Below are 25,234 nucleotides of genomic sequence, written 5' to 3' on the forward strand. Positions count from 1 at the left end.
TCTGGCTTTATTAATGTGTTTGTTTCCTTCGGTAAAATGCTCTGGCGTATGCTGGGGCCATGAAAGTAAATCTATTCTTAAAATGTTTTCCTTCAAATGGGACAGATTTGCACAATAGGATCATAACCTTAAGACAACTAGATTTGCACAGGAGTGGTTCACTGTTCATGGTAAACACACACACATTATATTTATATATATATATATATATATATATATATATATATATAATATATATATTTTTTCTTTTTTTTTTAACAGTAAGTCGCTTATTTACATAGAGCCCTAAGCTCAACCCATCTAAGAAACACATGTAGTACTTCCTCGTGCAGATCCAGTTACAGAGCCAATGGCCCTAGCAACTGAATTTGTTGACAGCAGAAGGTAAAATAATCCATGTAGCAACGATATAAACAGCATAAGTGCTTGATTCTATGACCACCGTAATAAACTATAAATCTTTATGCAGTGCAAGAATAAGCCTAACGCAAAGCAAAGACGTGAAAATGATATGGCGCCCATTTTAGCCCAAGAGGTGTATACGCCAGAAATACGACAAGGTGGTGACCCACCCTAAGGGAAACCGCCCCGTGTAATATCACTCGGAGCCACGTCACAGTATTACAAGGACAACGACACTACGGTTTAGGACTGCATAAAACAAGTAATTTATTTGCTAAATCGGATAAATAAGCTTCGTATTTCAACTAACCATTGGCTAAGATTCCGTGGTGACACTAGGGTCTTATATTTATTTTTAAAAGAAAAACCACCATACATAAACTTATTTTGTTCCATGTTCAATGTGTGTGTCGGCTGCTGTAGAATACTTGTACAAGTCGTATTTATGTATTTGAATAGGGAAGCAGCAGGAATAGGACTTCTGTGACAAAGTTACAGCACCCCAGGGATGAAACATGGGACTTCCCGGGATAATAGGGAGCCAGCCCAATGGCCGCTTTTTGGGGCGAGAGACAAATGACCAACACTGAGATTTCCAGCTGGGAAAATGAACACACACAGTGAACCAGCCGGTGCGGATTTATCAGCTAATGGCAGAGAAAGAGGTCATTATGTGACGAGGGATGATATTGGCATGGAACCCTTAGCCCAATTTTGGCCCCTAGCCTTTGGGATGTATTTTGTGCCTAGATCATTGGGGCTTATTTACAAACACTGTTCTAGTAAATAGAATAATACATAAACATTTGCACTACAGGGCTCAAAGTCCAAATCTATAGGAAGAGGAGGATAAAAAGTAAATTAAAAAAGATACAATTCACAAAAAGTAAAAAAGTGCAATATAAAAAAAAATATATATATATATTCGTAAACTATAACAAATAAGCAGTAACAGGAGATGATTTAATGTCAGCCGTGTGCAATGAAATATGCTGGCACTAGATAAGTAAATGTTAACTTAATAATATGCCTCTATCAGAACACTTACGGATTGCTATTCTCTTATTACTGAAGCACCAGTGACTGTTTTGTCATTTACTATGGTAAACAATGATCTGCTCCGGCCAACAGATCAAGACCAGCATTCGTCTTAAACCCCGGAGCTTCCGGGAAAGCCTCGACGTCCGCCGGTGTTAGTAACAAACACAAGTCTGCATCTGCTTTTGAAGTTTGGGCCAAGCCACTCAAATGACATTTCAGAAAAGCTTATGTGGCCCCGCTCGTATGCGGTTAATCCCTCATTGCAAGATTATCCACTTTGATCAACGGTGTTTCTGGCCAGATGACTAACACGGGGCCAGCGGAAAAGAAAGAGCAAAGAAAAAGAAAAGACTGAAAATAGAGACGACGGAGAATGTGAAAGAATGTGACATGAGGGAGATAAAGAGACGCATGTATATACAATTTTTCCTGCATTTCCGTGTTGTGTTAGAGAAGAGCCATACCCACCTTCTGCAAACTCCATGCAGAGCTGGGCTTGCGGCCAATTTCAAACCGTGAGTTTAAAAGAGAGAGGAAAAAAAAAAAAACACAAAAAGAAACAAACAGGCTTCCACCCTCCCTGCAGCCCAGTATGTGACGAATGCTCACAGCAGCTCCCATTCACATATTTGTCAGTGTTCCGCTGCACGTTCTGATCCTGACAAGTGGGACCTCGCTGTCATGCATCTGGGGGCTGGCCACATACTCCTGCACAGGATCCATGTTTGTGCTTATGTAACATTTGCCAGTATTGTGAAGTGAAAAAAAAAAAAAAAAATCAGACGCACAGGTCCTGGCAGATAAAGAAGGAAAGAAAAAAAAAAAAAAAAAAAAAGGAGGGGGGATTGAGGGAGGAGATGAAAACGAAAACAAGGGGGTGTGACTTTTTATCCTGCTCAAACCTACAGAGCTGTTATCTTTCAGAAGCAAGCAAGTTACTCTCAGAGTGAGTACACGGCTCGCTGGATGAAGAGAGAATTTTTATTTTTATTCTTGTTCTGTCATACTAAGGGAAAACCGAGGATTAGTCTTTCACGATAAATCAAGTGAACAAATAAAATTATGCGAGGATATTAGAAAGTTAAAGCAAGCAGGCCTATGGTTATTTTAAACTAATAGCTAAAATAGAAGTTATGTAATACATAGTTTTCACATCAATAAAGGCATAATTCATTTATAATGCTGTGGCATATGTTAAAGTTACAGGGTTATTTACGAGCATGCTCTAATTCTGTACTTTCACCACAGCAACCAATCAAGAACTGGTTTTTATTATCTGCCGGTATAATTTAAGGTGCGTACACACTGGGCGATTAATGTGGACGACTGAACGATAACGATATTGTTATCGTTCAGTCGTCCACTTTATCGTCCATTTTTAACACAAAAACGATGAACGATAACGACGACACACGTTCCCGCGGGTCGTTCGTCATTATCGTTCATCGGATTAACATGCAGGCCAACCTGGCGATGTCGTCAGGTTGCTGCATGTTATGGAATGGGGAAAGAGCCTGGCGCTGAACGATATCGTTCAGTGGGTTTGCTCAATGTCATGAACGACATTGAGCACACTCCCTGTCGGGGACACACTAGGGGAGCATATCGTCTATTGTGTATGCTCCTTTAGACAACAAGAGCCAAAATCAAATTGGTTTGTAGGTTTTAGCTCACATTTGCACCTTTGAGCAAATGTTCGTAAATACATAACAAATGAGAGTATCAACTTCATCAGCAACTGGTGTGCTTGTTATCCACGTCACCGGCAGCTAGGCCCAGAGGTTCCTTGCAGTGTGGCAAACGGAATTAGCGCTGGACACTTTTGTGCCAATCTTACTTGTGATAATTATCAAATTGGCTTTTTATTGCCACATGTGTGGTCTCACAAACTAAAGCATTGGGTAGGTGGGTGGAGCCAACATACACTTTTTTTCCAAAGCTCCTGCTCTGGATTGTGAAAATCACCATAGGCCTGCAGAATTGTTTGGGACATCCCGGTATTACGCAGCCACACTTGGTGCATTTTGGCATGACACATGCGATAACCGTGGCACCCATTACTAACAGGCGCCCGCCGCCCACCAACACGGTAGCCACTGTTGGCTTGAGTGTGCCATCACAAGGCCCCATATGAACCAGGTCAGGACCCTGTATAACTGAAATCTGATTTGATGTGATTGGGTATATCAGAATAATCTGGTCATCTGATAATCCTCATGAGCAAGTGTACAGGTATCAGCCCACAAGGTAGTATGCTGTGGTCTGATTGCTGATGGGGCAACTCTGCAATCTGATCATTCAGCCAAAATGCCCGAATGACCAGATCTGGATATCCAGACAGCAAAGAGTCAGTGATCATTACAGTATGTGTGCCCACCATTACTGATGTGGTCATGATCTTACTACTTCACTCTATTGCCATCTGTTACCAGCCACTGTAAATATTTCGGGGAAAAGGGGAATGGACTGCAGACCCTAGCTCTTTCTAATGGGATGTGCTACCTAGCTGAAACTTGGGGGCATATTCAATTAGCCGCGAAAAGTCGGCAGATTTTCGCATGCCGGACTTTTCGCTGTCATCGCTGGTTTTACCAGCGGAAAGGTTTTGCGCGCGTCACAGGCGAAAAGTGCTGTCAGTTTTGGGGAAATCAGCCCGACACCCCCCAAAAGATGCACGGACATTGGGGATCACTATAGATACCCCAGAATAGGCCTGCTGAAGATATTTGGGATGACTTAAATGTTCTCAATAGCTGCTATTTAGCGTCTTTGCACAAGTGGTGAGAATAGCATTTAGCAGTTTTGCTTTTTTTCCCCAGCAAATTTGGGGTACATGAAAATGGGTGCTAGCATATTTTAAAGTTGCTAATGTAAAGTTTTAAAAAAACTTTTAAAAATCCACCTGCCGCAAGCGCCTGCAATCTCAAAAACACCTGGGGCATACTTGGGGGCCCCCCTGGAGTCTATTTCGCTAGTTTTTAAGTTTGTCCCCCAACTTTGTACTTTTTCGCCCCCTTTTTCAAAGTTATTTTTTTGGGCGTTCTTAAGTTTTTTTGTAACTTTTTTTTGACGGTTTACCTTTGGGGGGCTGTCCCAAGACTGCAGGGGGGGTCCCGCAAGTTTGCACCCCTAAACTGCACTTTTTTTCGCCTGCTTTCATAGGCGAATCTTTTTCGCCTATTCCAATGCAATGACTTTCCGCACCGGCGAAAAGCCTTTGGAATTGAATACGGGGATAACTTTTCGCCTGGCAAGATGACGTCACCGGCGAAAACTTTTCGCTGAAAACAGCTTATCGCAGCTAATTGAATATGCCCCTTAATATTACAACATAGAAAAAAGAAATGCCAGATGCACCATACAACCATTAATAATTATGCATAATATGCAAGGTTTTTGGCAGAAATTTGGCCAAAGTTATGAGCTTACCGTAACACCATCGTCATGGTAATCTCATCAGGTAAATCCCTAACACTATGGGGGTTCATGTCTGGGGCATGGGGCACCCCCGAACCACCCCAGGGCACCACACAAAATAAAATAAAAAATAGCAGTAAAGTGTTGGGTGAGTGAGAGTGGCTTAGTATTGAAAGTGTTAGAAAAAATGAAAAATAAATTGGTGAAAACGTAACAAACAAAAAACAAAGTGATATAAAGTGTTAAAAATAAGTGTTACGTGGTGATGCCACAAAGCGGTTCAGCCAGAGCAGTTCAAGGGCCCCCACGCCCCAAAATTCAGCCCATAACTGACTGGCTCCATAGTACTAAATGAATGTAGGTCTTACCTGTGGCTTTGTTATACAGACTGATGTTTTTAATTGGGGTCCCATCATTTACTGACTGCACAGACGCCTCTGACCCAGCATTTACTGACTGCACAGTCTGTTGAACAAAGCCACAGGTAAGACCTACATTCATTTAGTACTATGGAGCTAGTCAGTTATGGAGTGAATTTTGGGGCGTGGGGGCCCTTGAACTGCTCTGGCTGAACCTCTTTGGGACATCACCATTTAACACTTATTTTTAACACTTTATATCACTTTGTGTCTTACATTTTCACCCATTTATTTTTCATTTTTTCTAACACTTTCAATACTAAGCCACTCTCACTTACCCAACACTTTACTGCTATTTTTTATTTTATTTTGTGTGGTGCCCTGGGGTGGTTTGGGGGTGCCCCACACCCCAGACATGAACCCCCATAGTGTTAGGGATTTACCTGATGAGATTACCTTGACGATGGTGTTACGGTAAGCTCATAACTTTGGCCAAATTTATGCCAAAAACCTTGCATATTATGCATAATTATTAATGGTTGTATGGTGCATCTTTTTTTTTTTTTTTTATCAGCCACTGTAAGCGAAGGAAGGGTGACTGTAGAGTACGTCCAACAGGGTAACTGAAAACAAGCACTTTCAGATCATTATCTTGATTAACTTTAGATCTGAAAATTTCCTGAAACAAGGACACACCGTATGATTACTGAAAAAAACAAAAAAATTAAAACAACCGAGGGAAAATAATCGCAATTAAGTGCAAATAATCCAGACGCTTATCCTTCTACAGTATCCCCCATTCTCTGCCAACCTGCTCAGGCTGTGATTGGCCCCTTGGTCATCTACAGCAGAAAATCTGAAGGGGCACGTTCCTCAGCCAAAGTGTAGATACAACGCACAGCATAAAGGCTTCATATCAGATACTAGCAACAAATGTGCACTTAAAAAAACAAAACACATAAGTTTCATGCTTGTATGTAATAGCAAAGGTGTCTTCTATAAATGTTTAACGGGGCTTCTACCGCAGAAGGACGTTTTCTATCCATAGCATGACTCTAGGTACTGCAACAACATTTATTTTCAACTAATTTACCGCCAACACCAAGCTCAAGTAAATGTACTTATAATTGCTGTGGTACAAGGAAAATATGAGATATGGTAAGAACTTACCCTTGTTATCTCTATTTCTACGAAGTCCATAGGGTTCCACAGGATACCTTGGGGGTATAGGTGTGACGTCAGTCGCTGGGCACCATAGAGTTAAGCTTTTCAGCCTCCCAGGATGCACTAGGGTCCCCCTCCTATACCCCGCCCCCGAGCCAAGGCACCTCAGTTAGTTATCAAGCCATAGGCCGGAGGAGGAGAAGGAAGAGAGAGAAAAAAGTTCTGGACACATACAAGAATCACATTCTCACCAGAGGGAGACGGAAAACCGGTGACCAGAGCAAAGCCCATCTGCAGCACAGGTGCGACAGGGCGGGAGTCCTGTGGAACCCTATGGACTTCGTAGAAATAGAGATAACAAGGGTAAGTTCTTACCATATCTCATATTTTCTACTTCAGGGTCCATAGGGTATCCACAGGATACCTTGGGGATGTCCCAAAGCAGTATCCTTTAAGGGTGGGGACGCTCCTGTGCAGAAAGGAGAATCCGAAGCCCAAAGGAAGCATCCTGAGAGGCGAAGGTGTCAAACCTGTAATACCTCACGAAGGTATGGACAGAGGACCACGTAGCAGCCTTGCAGATCTGAACTGCCGAGGCACCACGTCGAGCTGCCCACGAAGGACCCACAGACCTAGTGGAATGAGCCTTCAGAGAAGGAGGAACCGGTAGGCCTTCACGAAGATAAGCTTAAGAAATAGCCATACGGATCCAGGCTGCCAAAGTTTGCTTTGAGGCAGGCCAACCCTTCTTACGGAAGCCATAGAGGACAAACAAAGCGTCCGACTTCCTAAACGAAGAAGTGCGGTCAACATAAGTCCTTAAGGCCCGCACAACATCCAAAGAGGCCTCACCCACGGAAAGACCCGGTGAGTTAAAGGCCGGAACAACGATTTCCTCGTTAACATGAAACTGGGAAACAACTTTGGGAAGAAACTCGGGCCGAGTGCGGAGCACTGCCCTGTTCCCATGAAAAACCAAGAAAGGGGGTCTACAAGAAAGAGCCCCTAACTCAGAAACACGTCTGGCCGAAGCAATGGCCAGAAGGAAAACAGTCTTAGCTTTTAGCCATTTAAGATCCACTGAGCCCAGTGGTTCAAACGGCGGTCCTTGGAGAGCCCTCAGGACCACAGCCAAATCCCAAGGCGCCACAGGTGGAACAAAGGGCGGCTGAATGCGGAGAACACCTTGCATAAAGGTGCGCACATCCGGGATTGTAGCAATCCTACGGTGAAACCAGACAAACAGGGCCGAAACCTGTACCTTCAAAGAAGCAAGGCGAAGCCCATGATCTAGTCCCGCTTGCAGGAAGGCGAGAATCCGAGACAGACGAAACTCCCGCGGTGCATAACCTCTCGGTCGACACCATTGGAAGAACGTATGCCACATGCGATGGTATATCCTCGCGGAAGACGGTTTCCGAGCTCGCAACATGGTACGTACCACAGAGCTGGAAAACCCCCGGGACCTCAGCATGGCCGTCTCAACAGCCACGCCGTCAAAGACAGCCGCGTCAGGTCCGGGTGAAGACAAGGACCCTGAGACAGAAGGTCCGGTCGTAGCGGCAACCGCAGAGGACTGTCCACGGACAGACCCTGAAGGTCTGAGAACCAGTGTCTGGGCCACGCGGGAGCTATCAACAGGAACGTCCCTCCTTCCTGTTTGAATTTCCGGATTACCCGTGGAAGAAGGGAGACCGGAGGGAACAGGTATGCGAACCGGAACGTCCACCGGACGGACAGAGCATCCACCAGAGACGCCCCTTCGTCTCTTGTGCGAGACCCGTACACCGGCAACCTGTTGTTGTGCCGGGACGCCACGAGGTCGATCTCTGGAAGACCCCACCTGTCCACCAGCAGTTGAAAAACGTCCGGGTGCAGGGACCATTCCCCCGGATGAAAGTCCTGGCGACTTAGAAAGTCCGCCTCCCAATTTAGCACTCCCAGGATGAAGACCGCTGATATGGCCGGAAGATTGCGCTCCGCCCAAACCAGGATCCGAGAGACCTCTACGAGAGCCGCCCGACTGAGAGTTCCTCCTTGCCTGTTTATGTAGGCCACAGTGGTAGCGTTGTCCGACTGGACCTGCACCGGGTGACCCTGGAGAAACCGATGTGCCTGCTGGAGAGCATTGAAGACCGCACGGAGTTCCAAGATATTTATTGGAAGCTCCGCTTCTGTCGGCGTCCACCTGCCCTGGAACAAGTGTGGACCCGAAACTGCTCCCCAGCCCCGAAGACAGGCGTCCGTTGTCAACAGAACCCAATTTGGAACCCAGAACGGACGTCCCTTGTTGAGGTGGGTCGTCTGTAACCACCACGCAAGGGACAGGCGAACCTCCGGGGTGATCACAATCGTCTGGGACTTCAGAGACTGAGGCAGCCCGTTCCACTTGGACAGGATCAGGTGCTGCAGAGGTCTGGAGTGAAACTGGGCGTATTCCACCATGTCGAACACCGACACCATGGAGCCCAGTAACCTCATCGCCGAGTGTAGGGACACCCGGCGGCTGTGCAGACAACTGCGCACCCTTGACTGTAAAGCAGAGATCTTGTCCTCCGTCACGAAGATCCTTTGCTGTCCCGAGTCCAATAAGGCTCCAAGATGCAGAATCCTCCGAGACGGGATTAGAGTGGACTTCTGCCAGTTGATTAGCCAGCCGTGCCGTTGCAGCAGTGCAATGGTCAGGTCCAAGTGGCGTAACAGGAGCTCTGGAGATCCTGCCACCAATAACAGGTCGTCCAAGTACGGCAACATGCGGACTCCCTGCAGCCGCAGAGAACCCGCCATGACCGCCATCACCTTGGTGAAAACACGTGGTGCTGTCGCCAGGCCAAAACTGGAAGTGGTCGCTGCGGATTGCAAACCTGAGGAACTGTTGATGGCGCAAAAGAATAGGGACATGCAGGTAAGCATCCTGTATGTCCAATGACACCATGTAGTCCCCAGGTTCCAGCGCCAGAATGATGGACCGTAGGGTCTCCATCCGAAACTTCGGGACCCGCAAAGACTTGTTGAGTGCTTTGAGGTTGAGAATCGGACGATACGACCCATTGGGTTTCTGTACCAAAAATAGATTTGAATAGAAACCCTGGCCCCTCTGGGAGAATGGAACAGGCACTATAACTCCAGCCTGGAGCATAGTGTGCATACCTTACGCAGCTCCGTAGCCTTGTTCCGGTCTGATGGTAGACCCGTGGTGAAGAATCGAGCCGGGGGTCTGTGCCGGAAGGAGAGGGCGTATCCGTGGGAAACCACCTCCAGAACCCAAGTGTCTGTCGTAGTGGCCGACCAACACTGGGCGAACTGCAGCAGGCGGCCTCCCACCCTGGGATCCCCCAAAGGGAGGCCCGGACCGTCAGGCCGCAGGCTTGTCATCTGGCTTGGGGGCCGGACGTCTGGTACTCCATGCCTGCTTCCGGGGCTTGGCCGATTTCTTAGGACCAGCCTGTCGAGGAAACGACTGTGGTTTGGGCCTGCCCTGGGCCCTAGATGACCGAAAGGACGATGGTCCAGAAACAGAAGGAGCAGCGGCCGACGGGAGACAAGCCGATTTGGCTGCCGCCAGCGTGGCCACAATCTTATCCAGATCCGGACCGAAGAGAACTTCTCCGGTAAACGGCAACGCCTCCAGACCCTTTTGGGAATCTGCGTCCGCCTTCCAGGATCGCAGCCACAAGGTGCGACAAGCAGCCACCGCTGCTTAAGAAATTCTAGACACCAGAGTACTAATGTCTAGGGCCGCCTCGTTGATATAAGTGGCCGAATCACGGAGATTACCAATCAACTCCGCCTGTTCGGCCGGACAGTCGGAATCAAAAGAAGCCTCTAATGAATCCACCCAGCGCTCCATCGCTCTGGCAACCCAGCAAATGGCCATAGCCGGTCGTGCTGCCCCCCCCCCCGCAAGGGAATAAGCGGACTTCAGGCAGATCTTCACCTTGCGGTCCGTAGCATCCTTAAGGGAGGACATAGATGGCATCGGCAATGTGGCACTACGGACAAGACGGGTCACGTGAGAATCCACTTGTGGAGGGGATTCCCACTTTGCAAACTAATTATCCGCGAACGGATAAGCCACCACCAGGCGTCTCTGCGGCTGGTATCTTTTGCCAGGCTGTTTCCACGCCTCCTCTAAATGGTCCACCAACTGACCCGAAAGTGGAAAGACTGTGGCATCGCCCTTCACATGTTTGAAAAAGGCATACTTAGATTTAGCCGCTGGGGGAACTTCGTCCTCAATCACCAAGGCTGTGCGGACCGCCCGAATAAGTCAAGGAATATATACTTTGGACTTAGCATCAGCGTCCTTAGTATGGAGAGGTTCCTGATCGTAAGGATCCAGAATCTCCCCATCATCAGACGTCCCCTCGTCATCCTAATAAGGAGCCGACAGACGCCACCGGCCGTTTATGCGGCCGCATCACAGACTCCCCTTGCAACACATCCGACAAGTGCTGTACAGAACTCGTCAGGGAGTTAACCCACGCTGGCTCTTGAGAAACTGGGAGCGGGGAAATAGGGAGACTGTGGAGTACCACCAATTGTCGTGGGAAACCCTGCATGGGTGATGACACCACTGACTGCTGGGATAAACCCATCGGTGTAAACGCGGGCTGCGGAGCTAACTGGCCCACTAAGGCTGTAAGCACCTGAGCGAAACAAGCCCAGGGCGGCTCCTGTACCGGTGCTGTAGCCGTAAGAGGCCGCGCCATGGACAAACAGTGCCGGCAAAGGCCCTCCGCGCTACCCTCCCCCTCCGCTAACGGTACTTTACAAGTAGTACACTGTAGCCGGAGGGGAAAATCACTTTCGGACATGATGGCACCACGTATGTGACCTCTCACACCAATTATAACTTAAATAGGCGAGAGACCACCCTGCAGCACCGCACCGCAAGGGCTTAGCAGAAAGAACAGGGACAGTAATAAAGCTGACAGTTTAGAGAAAAGTTACAGGCAGCAGCGCTAGCACAGTCACATACAATGCAAAGAAAATCAATTCCTGCACTAACAGCGCTGATCACTCAACTACGCAGACACAGGGCCTGGTAGGACACAGCGCTGCATATACAGACCTGACCACAGCGGAGGAGAGGTATGCGGGGGGACCCAGACCACGATGCTTCCGTCCATCGCTTCCAGCAGCGTTCACCATGCGTTCTGGAGAAGATGGCCGCCGAGGAGCAGAGAGGAGGCTGGCCTGGGGGAGGAGCGCTGCCACAGGACCAGTCGGCAGCGTGCAGAGAGGGCTGTGTGCAGCGGGGGAGGCGCCGGCTGTGAGACAGGGAAGGCGCGCTCCCCTGGCATGCATTTAACCCCTGGGACGCCGCAGCGCTACCGCTCTGCTGCGGTCCGCTGTCCCAGGGGGTAGTGGAAAGCGCAGGTTGGTCGCCTGGCTCCACGCTGCAGCCAGTCCCCAGGGAGCCCCCTACCTGGGGACTTAGGACCATGTGACCAGCAGGAACCCACCGCGGGACCCCGCTGCTTACCTTTGTCCCCCTTGGATCCGGCCATGGTCCGGAACATCTGGGGTCACCGCTAGCTGTGACCCCAGATGCTCACCAGCATCCCCGGATCGGTACCGGGGTGTAGGGAAGACAGCATGGACGTCAGGACTGACTGTCCATGCTGTACATCCAGATGTGCAGCCACAGCTGCACTGAAGAAAGCTTCAGGGGCTCTTCTAGCCCCCACTCCGACAGGTGCACCCGACTCCGGCCGGGCACCAAACTAAACTGAGGTGCCTTGGCTCGGGGGCGGGGTATAGGAGGGGGACCCTAGTGCATCCTGGGAGGCTGAAAAGCTTAACTCTATGGTGCCCAGCGACTGACGTCACACCTATACCCCCAAGGTATCCTGTGGATACCCTATGGACCCTGAAGTAGAAACAGTTTTTTTGTTTTTTTTCAATTGTCAGTGAGTCTTCATTGACAGGAGTTCTAAAGACAATTCAGGGGAAAATGTTCTTTCCAAAATCAATGGACTCTACTAGAACATGTAAAGGGTTTGCTTATAATCATTAGCGCATTTCAGAATGAATGTTGCCAAAGGGATATTTCATTTTACGTGTATCCAATGATATATTTGCAAACCCATCTTTAGAATACAGGTGAGGAAAATGACAAAACTAAAATGGCAATTTACATTTTTCTAAGAAAATAAAACCTGCTCAGTTTTGGGACTATTTAGACTACTGAAATCAATGAACTCTTTCTGTTACAAACCAGTCCTCACCCCTTTATAGAACCGTAGCTTTAGGTCAGCCGTGACAGAGGTGCTGTTTCCGATTATGCTGAAGGGCATGAAGGCAGAAATATTAACGCCATTGTACAACAGCTCCCTACAACAAAATGAGGAAAAGTTGGACAGCACTATTAACTCTAAGCCACTTCACAAGCAACCATCAGGGGAAGACAGGTTCCCAGGACAGCATAGGTAGATGAGCTCAGAGAGCCCAGCATCTAGGACACAGCACAAGGAGGCCCAGCATCTAGGACACAGCACAAGGAGGCCCAGCATCTAGGACACAGCACAAGGAGGCCCAGCATCTAGGACAACAGCACAAGGAGGCTCAGCATCTAGGACAACAGCACAAGGAGGCCCAGCATCTAGGACAACAGCACAAGGAGGCCCAGCATCTAGGACAACAGCACAAGGAGGCCCAGCATCTAGGACAACAGCACAAGGAGGCCCAGCATCTAGGACAACAGCACAAGGAGGCCCAGCATCTAGGACAACAGCACAAGGAGGCCCAGCATCTAGGACAACAGCACAAGGAGGCCCAGCATCTAGGACAACAGCACAAGGAGGCCCAGCATCTAGGACAACAGCACAAGGAGGCCCAGCATCTAGGACAACAGCACAAGGAGGCCCAGCATCTAGGACAACAGCACAAGGAGGCCCAGCATCTAGGACAACAGCACAAGGAGGCCCAGCATCTAGGACAACAGCACAAGGAGGCCCAGCATCTAGGACAACAGCACAAGGAGGCCCAGCATCTAGGACAACAGCACAAGGAGGCCCAGCATCTAGGACAACAGCACAAGGAGGCTCAGCATCTAGGACAACAGCACAAGGAGGCTCAGCATCTAGGACAACAGCACAAGGAGGCTCAGCATCTAGGACAACAGCACAAGGAGGCTCAGCATCTAGGACAACAGCACAAGGAGGCTCAGCATCTAGGACAACAGCACAAGGAGGCTCAGCATCTAGGACAACAGCACAAGGAGGCTCAGCATCTAGGACAACAGCACAAGGAGGCTCAGCATCTAGGACAACAGCACAAGGAGGCTCAGCATCTAGGACAACAGCACAAGGAGGCTCAGCATCTAGGACAACAGCACAAGGAGGCTCAGCATCTAGGACAACAGCACAAGGAGGCTCAGCATCTAGGACAACAGCACAAGGAGGCTCAGCATCTAGGACAACAGCACAAGGAGGCTCAGCATCTAGGACAACAGCACAAGGAGGCTCAGCATCTAGGACAACAGCACAAGGAGGCTCAGCATCTAGGACAACAGCACAAGGAGGCTCAGCATCTAGGACAACAGCACAAGGAGGCTCAGCATCTAGGACAACAGCACAAGGAGGCTCAGCATCTAGGACAACAGCACAAGGAGGCCCAGCATCTAGGACACAGCACAAGGAGGCTCAGCATCCAGGACACAGCACAAGGAGGCTCAGCATCTATGACACAGCACAAGGAGGCTCAGCATCTATGACACAGCACAAGGAGGCTCAGCATCTATGACACAGCACAAGGAGGCTCAGCATCTATGACACAGCACAAGGAGGCTCAGCATCTAGGACACAGCACAAGGAGGCCCAGCATCTAGGACACAGCACAAGGAGGCCCAGCATCTAGGACACAGCACAAGGAGGCTCACCATCCAGGACACAGCACAAGGAGGCTCAGCATCTATGACACAGCACAAGGAGGCTCAGCATCTATGACACAGCACAAGGAGGCTCAGCATCTATGACACAGCACAAGGAGGCTCAGCATCTAGGACACAGCACAAGGAGCAACACTGAGTGTGCATTCTATTTTAGCGAGATGCATACAGCAAGGCAGCACACCCCCGGATCCGCAGAGACTGCATGTACAGTGTAAAAATATTCATTCATAACCTAACGCACCCTTCAGGATGTGCAATACCCTGTAAATAATCAGTTGTAGAACTTTGGATGTATTCCAGTTATGAAGACTAAACACTCGCAAACTAATACATGAACCAGCCACCACTATTATACAGATATTTTTTTTATTTCTACTAAAACCATGTTAGTGAGAGATGGTCTCACTAGATTATATAGATATGTTAGATTATATAGTACTTTTAGGCCAGTTCCCCACTAGTGTTCAAACAATGCATCTAACATCTACTGTAACCTGCTCTTTTGGCACAAGTGCAATGAATTTAGAAAAAAATATATTCAATTCTATTCTGTGTGGCGTCAGAGTTGCAGGACTTAGGGCTCGGTTTTTTCCATATTTGTGTGTTAGTTCTCACTTGAAAAAGTCCAGCGATTGCTCTGTGGTCAACAGCGAATGGCCACAGGACGCTCAGACATGGAGTGCAGGCCCTTAGGGTTTGTTCTGATGCGCACTCTTTGATCTGACTGACAGTGGTAACAACCTGCTGCACAGCTGTCAGCACTTGAATTAAGCTTCCAGTAAGAATTTGTTGCAGGAAACGAACTTTAGGACCTTATGTAGCATTACGGTTTCCAACTGGTCATGGACAGAACACACACTAATTATATTTTAAATTATTAAGTCAAATATAAAATACAGATTAAAATATACCGTTACCTACAACTATCCAATCACTAGGAACTAGTGACATCTTTGAGTCAGGAGGAACTCACTGGAGGTCACTACTCCCTAGTGAGCGGATTAGTCTGTTGTCTCACGCATCCAGAAGATGGCTGCCTCCACTGCAGGCACGTGACACACACCAGTGTTCTCCCCAGGCTGTGTTCTGCGGGCACATCGCCCGGCAGTAACAGCCTGCCGCCCGGAACTTTTCCCCACTGACCCCCGCTGTGGAAGGCTGGCCTTTGAAGTGACCAGGGGCTAAAGAAGCCTCCGATTGCTTCAGAGGCCAGCGTTCCCAGTGATGCACTGTGCGGGTGACGTCATCCGAGACGTGAGGAGCATGACCCGCGCGCCTGCTGGACCAAGTTAGATCCAGTCAGCACGGGGCAGCAGCAGCGGCCAGCAAGTAAAGGTAAGTGCTGGGCTGGGGCCAGGACCAGTCTGGGGGCACTGCATAACGGACACTATTAAACCTGGGGGCACTGCATAAGGAGCCAGCCTGGGGGTATTATTTAAGTCTGGGAGCACTACTTCAGCCAGGGGGAAATCCAGGGGGCAATGCATAAGGGCAAAGTTAAACTACAGGTGGCAATGCATAAAGGGGAAAACTACAGGGGGCACTGTATAATAGGCACTTTTGACTGAGAGCCAGTGGGAGAGCAGCCTGAGACCTGTCGGGCTGGATTGGTAAGGGAGATACCCCTTTTCCCGATGCGCGTATAATTGCGAAAGCCCCCCCCCCGGCTACTTTTGGATGCTACCCGGCTGGAAACAATTTCTGGGGAGAACACTGCACATAGTTCAAATGCATGGAGCTCATTCACAAAAAATAGTGGGACAGAGTAACTGGTGAATTTGGTTAGAGGAGTTAAATCTATAGCTATAAGTCTGGGCCTGTTCTTAAGATGTCCAAGTGGTTGCTATAATCTTACACCCACAGTGTACAAGACATATCAGTGCTGAAATGCACACATAGCACGTAGCATACAGGCAAAGCACATTCATGTCACGGAGAGGCAGTGGATAACACAAAAAAGACTTGCGGGGGGTATTGAGACAATAGGAAGGGTCCCCCCTCTGTTCGCTGATTAATACAATGACTCATTCTCCTCCATACGAAACAAACATGTCACTCTGACACATACAATAGGCAGATATACACATCGCAAACGCGGTCAGGCCTGTACAAGAGCTGCTCACTTTTGGAAGTAGCCGTTCTAGCACGCTGCTGTTGTGGGCTCCCCCTGCTGGTTAGCCCAAGTAAAACAACTTCCACAGAACAAGTGCTACGTGCTTCAGTGGCACAGCTCAGTCAGTGAATATTAATATAAATATACCAGCGACAGCCAGATGCTAGTAATGGCTTGCATATCTGTACATGATGCCCTACACAGGAGACTCTCTGCAGACCCCAAAATTACTGTTACTCCTGACATGCCCTTAGATCACGAGCAATAAATATGTTACAAAGCAGCATAAACACAAAATCTCCTTCTCAACTATTACCTGGAAACAATTAAATCAGTCTCCAGAAAAACCCATAAGTTCAGTCCCTCCAAAAGGGATCCCTTTATTGTGTGTAGGGTCACAGGTCCACTACAAATTTACTAAGCAGCACTCTTCAAAGAGCGGTGGATTTAAAGGGGCAATAATAGTAAATACAAAGCATGCATGGTTTTGTATTTAGTGCCATTGCCCTTTTAAATTTTGAAACTAAAGACGCAGCGGTTTTAAAAAGCTTAGTAAATTCATCCCGTTATTTATTTATTACTAGTTATTTATATAGTGCATACATATTCCATAGCGCTTTACAAAGAACATTTTGTCCATTGTCCCTGCCCCAGTGGAGCTTACAATCTATATTCCCTACCACATGTTCACACACAAGGATTCATTTTTTTGTTGGGAGCCAATTAACCTACCAGTATATTTTTGGAGAGTGGGAGGAAACCATAGTACCCGGAGGAAACCCACGCAATGGGGAGAATATACAAACTACACACAGTTAGGGCCATGGTGGGAATCTAACCCAGGACCTCAGTGCTGAGAGGCAGTAATGCTAACCATTACGCCATTTTTAAGTAATGAAAATTATAATAGTAGTGCTAGAAAATTATGTTGCGCTTTAGAATTAAGAACACCATAGTAATAAAAACAGAGACTAGGTATTAACAGAGCTAAGAGGGTCCTCGTCACAATATTACAATCTATAGAATAACAGGATTTTAATAGCATATTAAGGACCTGATCAGAGGTGCACATGTCCATTGGCGGCCGCACGTCTGCGACTTCATGGAAATGCTGCTACAAACGCCTATCGGGGAGGTATGCAGTCAGGAAGCCGGCGGACCTAATCCCGACAGCCGGCTTCCCGACTGTCATATCCCGGCAAGGGTCTAAAGACAGGCGTCGATATGCTGACGCATGTCATTAGACATACACCGTGGGCGCGACGCTCGGCATCATGGGAGGTTAGGTTTAGGCTAGGGGAAGGGGGGGGGGGGTTAGGTTTAGGCACTGAGGGGGAAGGTTAGGGTTAGGCACCCCTAAGGTAAGGGAGGGTTAGGGGGTAGAAATAGGTTAGTATATACTTACCTTTGACGCTCGGTATTTCCTCTTCTGCCGGGATGCCGCTTTCGGGATTCCAACGCCCGGGCATGGGTCCGGCAGTAAATCATATACCGATTTGTGAGAGAAGAAAAGGATCTCAGAGATAGTAGTTTGGAGTCTCTAGGACAGGCATGTCAAGCATGTGGCCCAACAATGTGGGCCCAAATACATATATTATACGGCCCAGACCCTGCTGCGATCAGAGCTCAGGTCCAAATCGGGCAGTGTTTACTGTAACGCTGGTCTCAGAAGCGATCAAAGACTAAAGAAGCTTCTGATCGCCTCAGAGGCCAGCGTTCCCCCTGCAATGAGAGGAGCCTGCATCTGCTGTATCTACTTAGAACCAGTCAGCGGCAGCATCTACGCGGGAGCGCTGACTGCCTGGACTGGAGTGGTGCCCAGCGACCAGTGTGAAGAGAGGTAAGTACTGCACAGGGGAGTGGGGCCTGTTCTACACTGGGAGGGGGCACAGCACTAGGGGCATTACTGGGGGCACTATTAGGGGCATAACAAGGGGCACTATTGGGGGCATTACTGGGGCACTGCATAAGGGGCTCTAATGCAGGGGGCATTGCATAAGGGGCTCTAATACAGGGGGGCATTGCATAAGAGGCCCTACTACAGGGGGCACTGCATTGGTTTTTATTAATAATTAACCTTTCCAAATTGAATAAAATACTTTTTTTCTTGCGGCTCACACACTCTTAGACCTTGTATATTCGGCCCAGTTGGTATTTTGAGTGTGACATGCCTGCTCTAGGAGAATGTGGATTGTCCATGGTGATGTCTGAAGTCACCTGTGATGTTAGGGGCGGAGGATTAGAAATGAGGCAGCCAGGCAGATGCACATTGTGTGCGGATAGCTCTGCTTCATTGGATTTCCTATATACATTGGTGTATATCTGTTATAATGGAACCTCAAACCAATTATTTTCATTATAAAAGCTTGTACTGCTATGTTTTGCAGGATAAAAGCTAAAGTGAAAAGAAGTTAAACACATTTTACAAAATGAAGCAAAATCAATTTCACCATTTGTAAAAAGTAAATCTCAGAAGGCTGAGCATGGACTGATACAATATATATTCACCAAAGGTGACCAGTGGCAGCTTAGCACCTGCTGGAGTCGGCCTGCAGTATCCCTGCCAGAAAGTTTCTGTCACCCAACCTGGTAACATCTTTTTTTGCTGGACTGTGTGGGCAGGAAACTGCACTTCTGCCCTCAGTACACATCACTTCCAGGTACAGTATCTGAAGGGGAGCTAGTCTTTTCCCACTCACTTCCCATGCTCGGAATCACCTCCTGTCACCCACTGTGCCCACAACCACTTCCTGTCTCCCACTCACTTCCCATGCTCAGAATCACCTCCTGTCACCCACTCTGCCCACAACTACTTCCTGTCTCCCACTCACTACCCGTGCTCATAACCAACTCCCAAATCTCAATTACTGTGCCCACAACCATTTCCTGTCTCCCACTCACTACTCGTGCCCACAACTACTTCCTGTCACCCACTCTCTTCCCATGCCCAGAACCACTTCCTGTCTCCCATTTAATTACGTGCCCACAACCACCCCGTCTCCCACTTATGTCCTGTGCTCAGAACCAGCTCCCATCTCTCACTTACTGTGCCCACAACCATTTCCTGCCTTCCCATGCCCAGAACAATTTCCTGTCCCTCACTCACTCCAATCCCTGCGTCCTGAACGACCTCCTATCTGTCCCTCACTCCCATTGCTGTGGCAACAACTGCCTCCCTCCCCACAGCCCAAACTGCCTGCAGTCTCGCACTCACTCCCCTCCCTGCGGTGAGAGGAGTCTCCTGTCTTTCCATCACTCTAATCCCTGTGCCTGCCTACTGTCCATCCCTCACTCCCATCCCTGGGGCCAGCACTGCCTCCTATATCACAGGCAGTGTCATTTCCTGCCAATACTGTACATATTATCAAAGCAGTTTTTAATCAGCTTTTTACCTGCTAGTTTAACAGGCGCAGGAGAAATAAGACTTCTATCAAGAACTTTGTTGACCGAGATTTGTTGGTGTGGTCCTATACGTTACATGTAACATTTTAACAGCTTGTTTCTATACACAGGCATACGTGAGAATATTATAAACATAGATATATAGAGATCTCTCTCTATATCTATGACTAAATCTATCTACATGTCTACCAAAAGTACAGAGAACCATGTGATAAGGTCCCATATAGGTCAGATTTGGTTACACACACGTTTCGACAAACTTGAAACAGATCTGGTCACTTATCCTGTGTGGGCAGCCTAAGGTAATACATCTGTACAATTGGTCCAAAGGTGTGAAAACATGTAAATAATTATATATGGTCAGGCTAGTGATTAACACGGTATATGCCATAGAACATCTAAACCACAATCAGTACACGTCATCATAGGGACCAGAGTTAAAATGAAAGTTACCTTATGTAAAAGAGCTAAAACTTTTACAAAATATATTTTTACGTTTTCATGAACTTGCTTCAATGAAAGAGCTGACATTAAAGGTGCGTACACACTGGGCGATGAAGTGGACGACTGAACGATAACATTATCGTTCAGTCGTCCACTTTATCGTCCATTTTTAACCCCAAAAAGATGAACGATAACGACGACGCGTGTTCCCGCGGGTCGTTCGTCATTATCGTTCATCGGGCTAAAATGCAGGCCAACCTGACGATCTCGTCAGGTTGCTGCATGTCGGGGAATGGGTGAGAGAGCCCGCGCTGAACGATATCGTTAATGATATCATTCAGCGGCTGTGCTCAATGTCATGAATGACATTGAGCACAGCCTGCCGGGTACAACACTACACGATATCGCTCAGGGAGCATATCGTCTAGTGTGTACCCACCATTAGTGTTGAAGCAGAAAGCAGTTTTATCCTCTGCAAACAACATATCTAGTAAGTCACTGCTGTGAGCCCTTCAAAGATCAAAATGAAGGGTTGACATAGGACAATAGCTTGCAGACAAGTAAATAAGGTACAACATTGTCACATCTTACTTGCCATAGCGTATAAGATTTCAAAGTTTGTTAATTATACCAAAAGTCTTTCGTAAAGGAGCAACTTGCTCTTCAGATACAGTAGCCCTTTAAAGTGCCTCATTGCAAACATATCAGGTAATTTTGGGGACTTGATAAATTAAGAAAGTGTTAAATCCTCAAAGTATATTTCCATCTGTCAATGAGGCGACATCTGTAAACCATTAAAAAGGCTGGAAAAAATGTGGCATCTTTAATCCTGTGTAACAAAGGATTACAAAACTGCATGTTTTAGACAATCGTCCTGTTAACATACACCGTTCAGTGTTACCCCGAGATTACGCTAGCAGCACGGACAGATGAAGCAAGGAACGCTATTCTGCTTATACGCACGAACTGCATTGCGAATATCAGCGGTGCTATTTAAATGTGTGCATTCACATTGCATACGCAGCCTCACATAAGGACGCCCACTCCCCCTTACTCACATCCGTAACCTAGGGCAACACAGCGAAACTAATCGGTAACATCGAGTAACACTGGACCCATGCGCACAGTTAAGGAAGCCCAGACCTCACTCAGGAATTGCTAGCTCACGCTATGAGACCTCAGGAGGTGGCGGGTAACGCAGTGGATAATTTATGCACGCCCATGCAACAGCGTTGAAACGCACCGGCAAGCCTGCGTTCGAGCGACCACCCACCAGTCATCATCCACAAACGTCACTTCCTGTCAGTCACTCTGCTCTGCGTAGCCTCTGCAGAAGCAGTTCCCATCGCAATTGCTAGTTCGAGCATGCGCACTGCGAAGCATCCGCAGAGCGGATTAATCGAATGGTTGTGTGCGTATACGCAACTGCGTTCCTTGCTGAATCAAGCCCTCAGATCATTTAGTACCAAGTCCATAATGGGTCAGAAACGGATCATAAAGTGAAATCTGCAGGCTTTTAAAGTTATTGTGACAGCATTGGTCCATTCCTTGTATATAGTGTTCATTCTAGCACCCTGCACTTGTCACAACCCGTGCAGTTCCTCTTTTCTGCCTTGGGTGTCGCTCTTTGCTCTGGTGCTTCTAGCACACTCTGGTCTGGATCTCAGCCGTTTGTTGCATCCGCGGAGTCTGCTAGAAGCACCAGAGCAGAGAGCGTCAGGCCCAGGCAGGAAAGCGGAACTGCACGGGGTGTGAAAGGTGCAGGGTGCTAGAATGAACACTAGTATAGGAGTAAACCAAACCACAAGAACATTTCTGCACAGGTGTCTCACAGTCTGCCTGCATCGATCTAGAAGCACCTCCATCCTAGCATGGGATCCTGCGGCTGAGTATTAAAGTGGTATCGCTGAAACATTCAGTCTTGAATGAACACTACATTTATTTCATATAGATTATTCAGCTACGTTATAAAGAACCTTCCCTATATATTTAATGTTAAATAGGGCCGTAATTGCACGTCACAGGTGACCACTTACCATAATGTGACTGAAATGCTTGCGGCTTTATGACCTGATTACATTGGCTACATACGACCAGATAAAACTCATCGTAGGCTGGGCACAGTCCAAATATCGGCATGTCTGAAAAAGTAAGAGAGGTAACAATGTTTAGCATTAAAGAATCATGATGCCCTGTATACTGTACCCATCTATTAAACACAATGAGACCAAATTCATGAGGATACAGCGAAAATTCACAAAGACGTAGCGACAATACTAAGGCTTCATTCCCAATCATTAGTGATCGCTTACCGGGGGGATTGAAAAAGAACTTGCCTTTTAAATACTGGGTCTTTTTGAAGAAATACACCACTCTATAATATAAATAATATAAACCCACAATAGATTAAGCAATTATTTTATTTAAAATACATATCCAGGGCAGATATCAGACATGTCGTTAAGTGTTTTTTTTTTTAATGAATATTAATTATGTGTTTTTATGGCTATGGCAGGACACTGCAAGACGCATCCTTTTGTCTGAAGAGCTTACACTCTGCTGCATAGCAATTGCAAACATACTCTATTTCGGTACAAAATAGGCCAATTTCTATCATTTTTTTTTTCAAAATCAGCCAACCATTGTAATGTGTGTGTGCTCCAAAACGACTGGCTTTGATAAGAGTATATAGCACACATGCATACCATTCACGCGGCTGTTTGGTTTAGCGCCTGAATAAATGCATCAGCGGCAATTGGCCATACACATAAGTAGTCAAAAGGACGTAGGGCCTGATTCAGAGTTGTGTGCTATGCCGCTGTTTACGCAGTTGAGCGATTATCAGTCATCTGCGCATGCGTCAAGGTGCGATTGATAGTCAGGGAGCGTTTGGGGAAGGTAATGGGGAGCGTTGGCTAAAAGAGCAAGCGTGTCATGACCGTTTTGGAAGGAGTGTCATTTTCCGCATCTGCGATCTTGTTCGCAGTAAAAATAGTTCAGGTGTTTAATTTCTCGCGTCTATTTTGCGTGACAATAGAGTTACACAAGACTGCTAACATCGAATGATCTTCGTCCAATGATGTGCTGCTTCTTTGTACACAGATGATTGGATTGGCAGAGATACCATACATATCCCGGCGTCTGCGACACTCGCATATTTTCACACAGCAGCTGCAGTGATTCTCTGAAACAACATATCACATCTGGCCTGCAGCACAGCGGATGCCACTATATCTTGCAGATATCGGCAACACACCATCCGCCTGTACACCTGCTGCAGGGACCCGCTGGTGACTGACATCCCAATGCCCGCCCAGTTGTGATGTCAGCTAAGACACATTGAGCAGCTGACTGGTAAGTGTGTCTTGTTCTGTCCAATTTGCCACTCGGTCTGCAGATCCATGGGTCGGCGGATAGGTCGCTAAAGGCCAGTACAGTCCAGGTGTTTACCGGCCATTAGACCGTGTGAGTTAGTGATTGTGGGCTTAACCTTTTTTTTATAGGATCATAAATGGACTGGATCTTTGGCATACCTGACCTCGGCCTACAGATATATTGCAGAATTACACAGACATTCTTGTCATTGGGTGCTCAGGCTAAAGTACCTGATGACACATCCAATTTCACGCAAATACACATGGAGGTCATCAAGCAACCTACATTTCCGTAATCATAGGTAAAAGCCAATTGGTGCGATTGTACAAAAGGCTGCCCACACCCAAACATCACAATGCAAGGTCAGTAAGATAAAAAAACAAAATGAGCACGTTGGTAAATCTGCTACGGGTATAGGCCACTTTACACGTCATTATCAATAATTTATTTAGAGGTAACAGAGTGTTTGTGAAAAATAAGCTAGTTAAAACGGTTGTGTCAGCTGGCCCAAGTTTACCCCCACAGTCAATATTTACATATGTAGCCAGCAACAATGATCGCACCTCTGACAATGTCAATGCAGACTATACACACCGACAGTGAGGTCTAGTGATACTGGAATAGTTTGACATGTACTAAAGCTAGGTGGTAGGTCCCTAAGCGCACCCCAAAAAGTAGCTTATTTTTAGGTACCCCTTACCCAAAACAGTATATAAAAACAGAGTATGGTGTACTAAACCGGTTTGTCTTTGTGAATTGTATTATATAATATCTATGTCCATAGCGTTCCCGTTAAGCTGTTTTAGCGAGGCGCGGTGCCTTGCCCTCCTTCTGGAGGGCAAAAAGCAGCCTGCCCTCACAGCCTGCGGGTGCAGTCTTCACCTGCGGGTCGCAGTGTCCCGCGGGTGGGGAAAATGTGCGGTGACCTGGTCACCGCCCCGTCAGAAGCGCTTGGGGGCTGGCCGGCGTGTCCGTAAGTGCCGGGCACACCCCCAAAAGTGACGAAAAGGGTGACGCGTCTTATAGACACGCCCCTTTCAATGGCTACCCCCCCTTTTCGGGTGCCTTCTCTAGCTCCGGTGCCCTGCCTGTCGCCGGAGCAAGAGTGAATACTATACCCATATATACCATAATGAGATATCTTGGGAATGGGACCCAAATATAAACACAGAATGCATTTATGTTTCATATACACCTTATACACACAGCCTGCAGATAATTGTATACAATATTGTCAATCATTTTGTGGCTCAAATAAAGTTTGTGTACATTGAACCATCAAAAAAGTAAAGGTTTCACCAACTCAGTCATGATTAAAAAAACCTCTGTATTTTGGAATATTTGGATATGGAAGACCCAACTTGTGTAATAAAAAAAAAAATATTATATATATTTTATATTGATGCCTTGCTACAACCGTGCATTTTGAATCATCCAATGTATTTGCTGGATACCACGATGTTTATCAACAGGTTGCGGACATTGAATACAGTCCCCAGTGGTTGTCTACTTTGTAGTATAGATGTTTCCAACCTGTATATGGTGATCCCGAATGATCAGGGTTTATTAGCTATTAAAAAACTAATTGTAGATAACCCTTTGTATACTGGACCTAATGTC

The 25,234-nt window shown here is 47.2% G+C and overlaps 1 protein-coding gene across 4 annotated transcripts in view; it reads right to left on the reverse strand.

Annotated features, from left to right (window-relative positions):
• Positions 1-25,234, reverse strand: part of ATXN7 (ataxin 7) — a 105,688-nt gene that overhangs the window by 29,835 nt on the left and 50,619 nt on the right. For 2 of the 4 annotated variants that reach the window (XM_088473400.1, XM_088473397.1), the window contains one exon: positions 22,276-22,380. In XM_088473400.1, the coding sequence (XP_088329526.1) occupies positions 22,276-22,380 (105 nt within the window). Of the gene's footprint in view, positions 1-1,911; positions 1,971-17,798; positions 17,888-22,275; positions 22,381-25,234 lie in introns of those variants that run through there. The other 2 variants (XM_088473398.1, XM_088473399.1) reach the window with 2 other exon arrangements.

The sequence above is a fragment of the Taudactylus pleione genome, unplaced genomic scaffold, assembly GCF_031769625.1.
Source record: "Taudactylus pleione unplaced genomic scaffold, aTauple2 ptg000135l, whole genome shotgun sequence".
Taxonomy (NCBI): domain Eukaryota; kingdom Metazoa; phylum Chordata; class Amphibia; order Anura; family Myobatrachidae; genus Taudactylus; species Taudactylus pleione.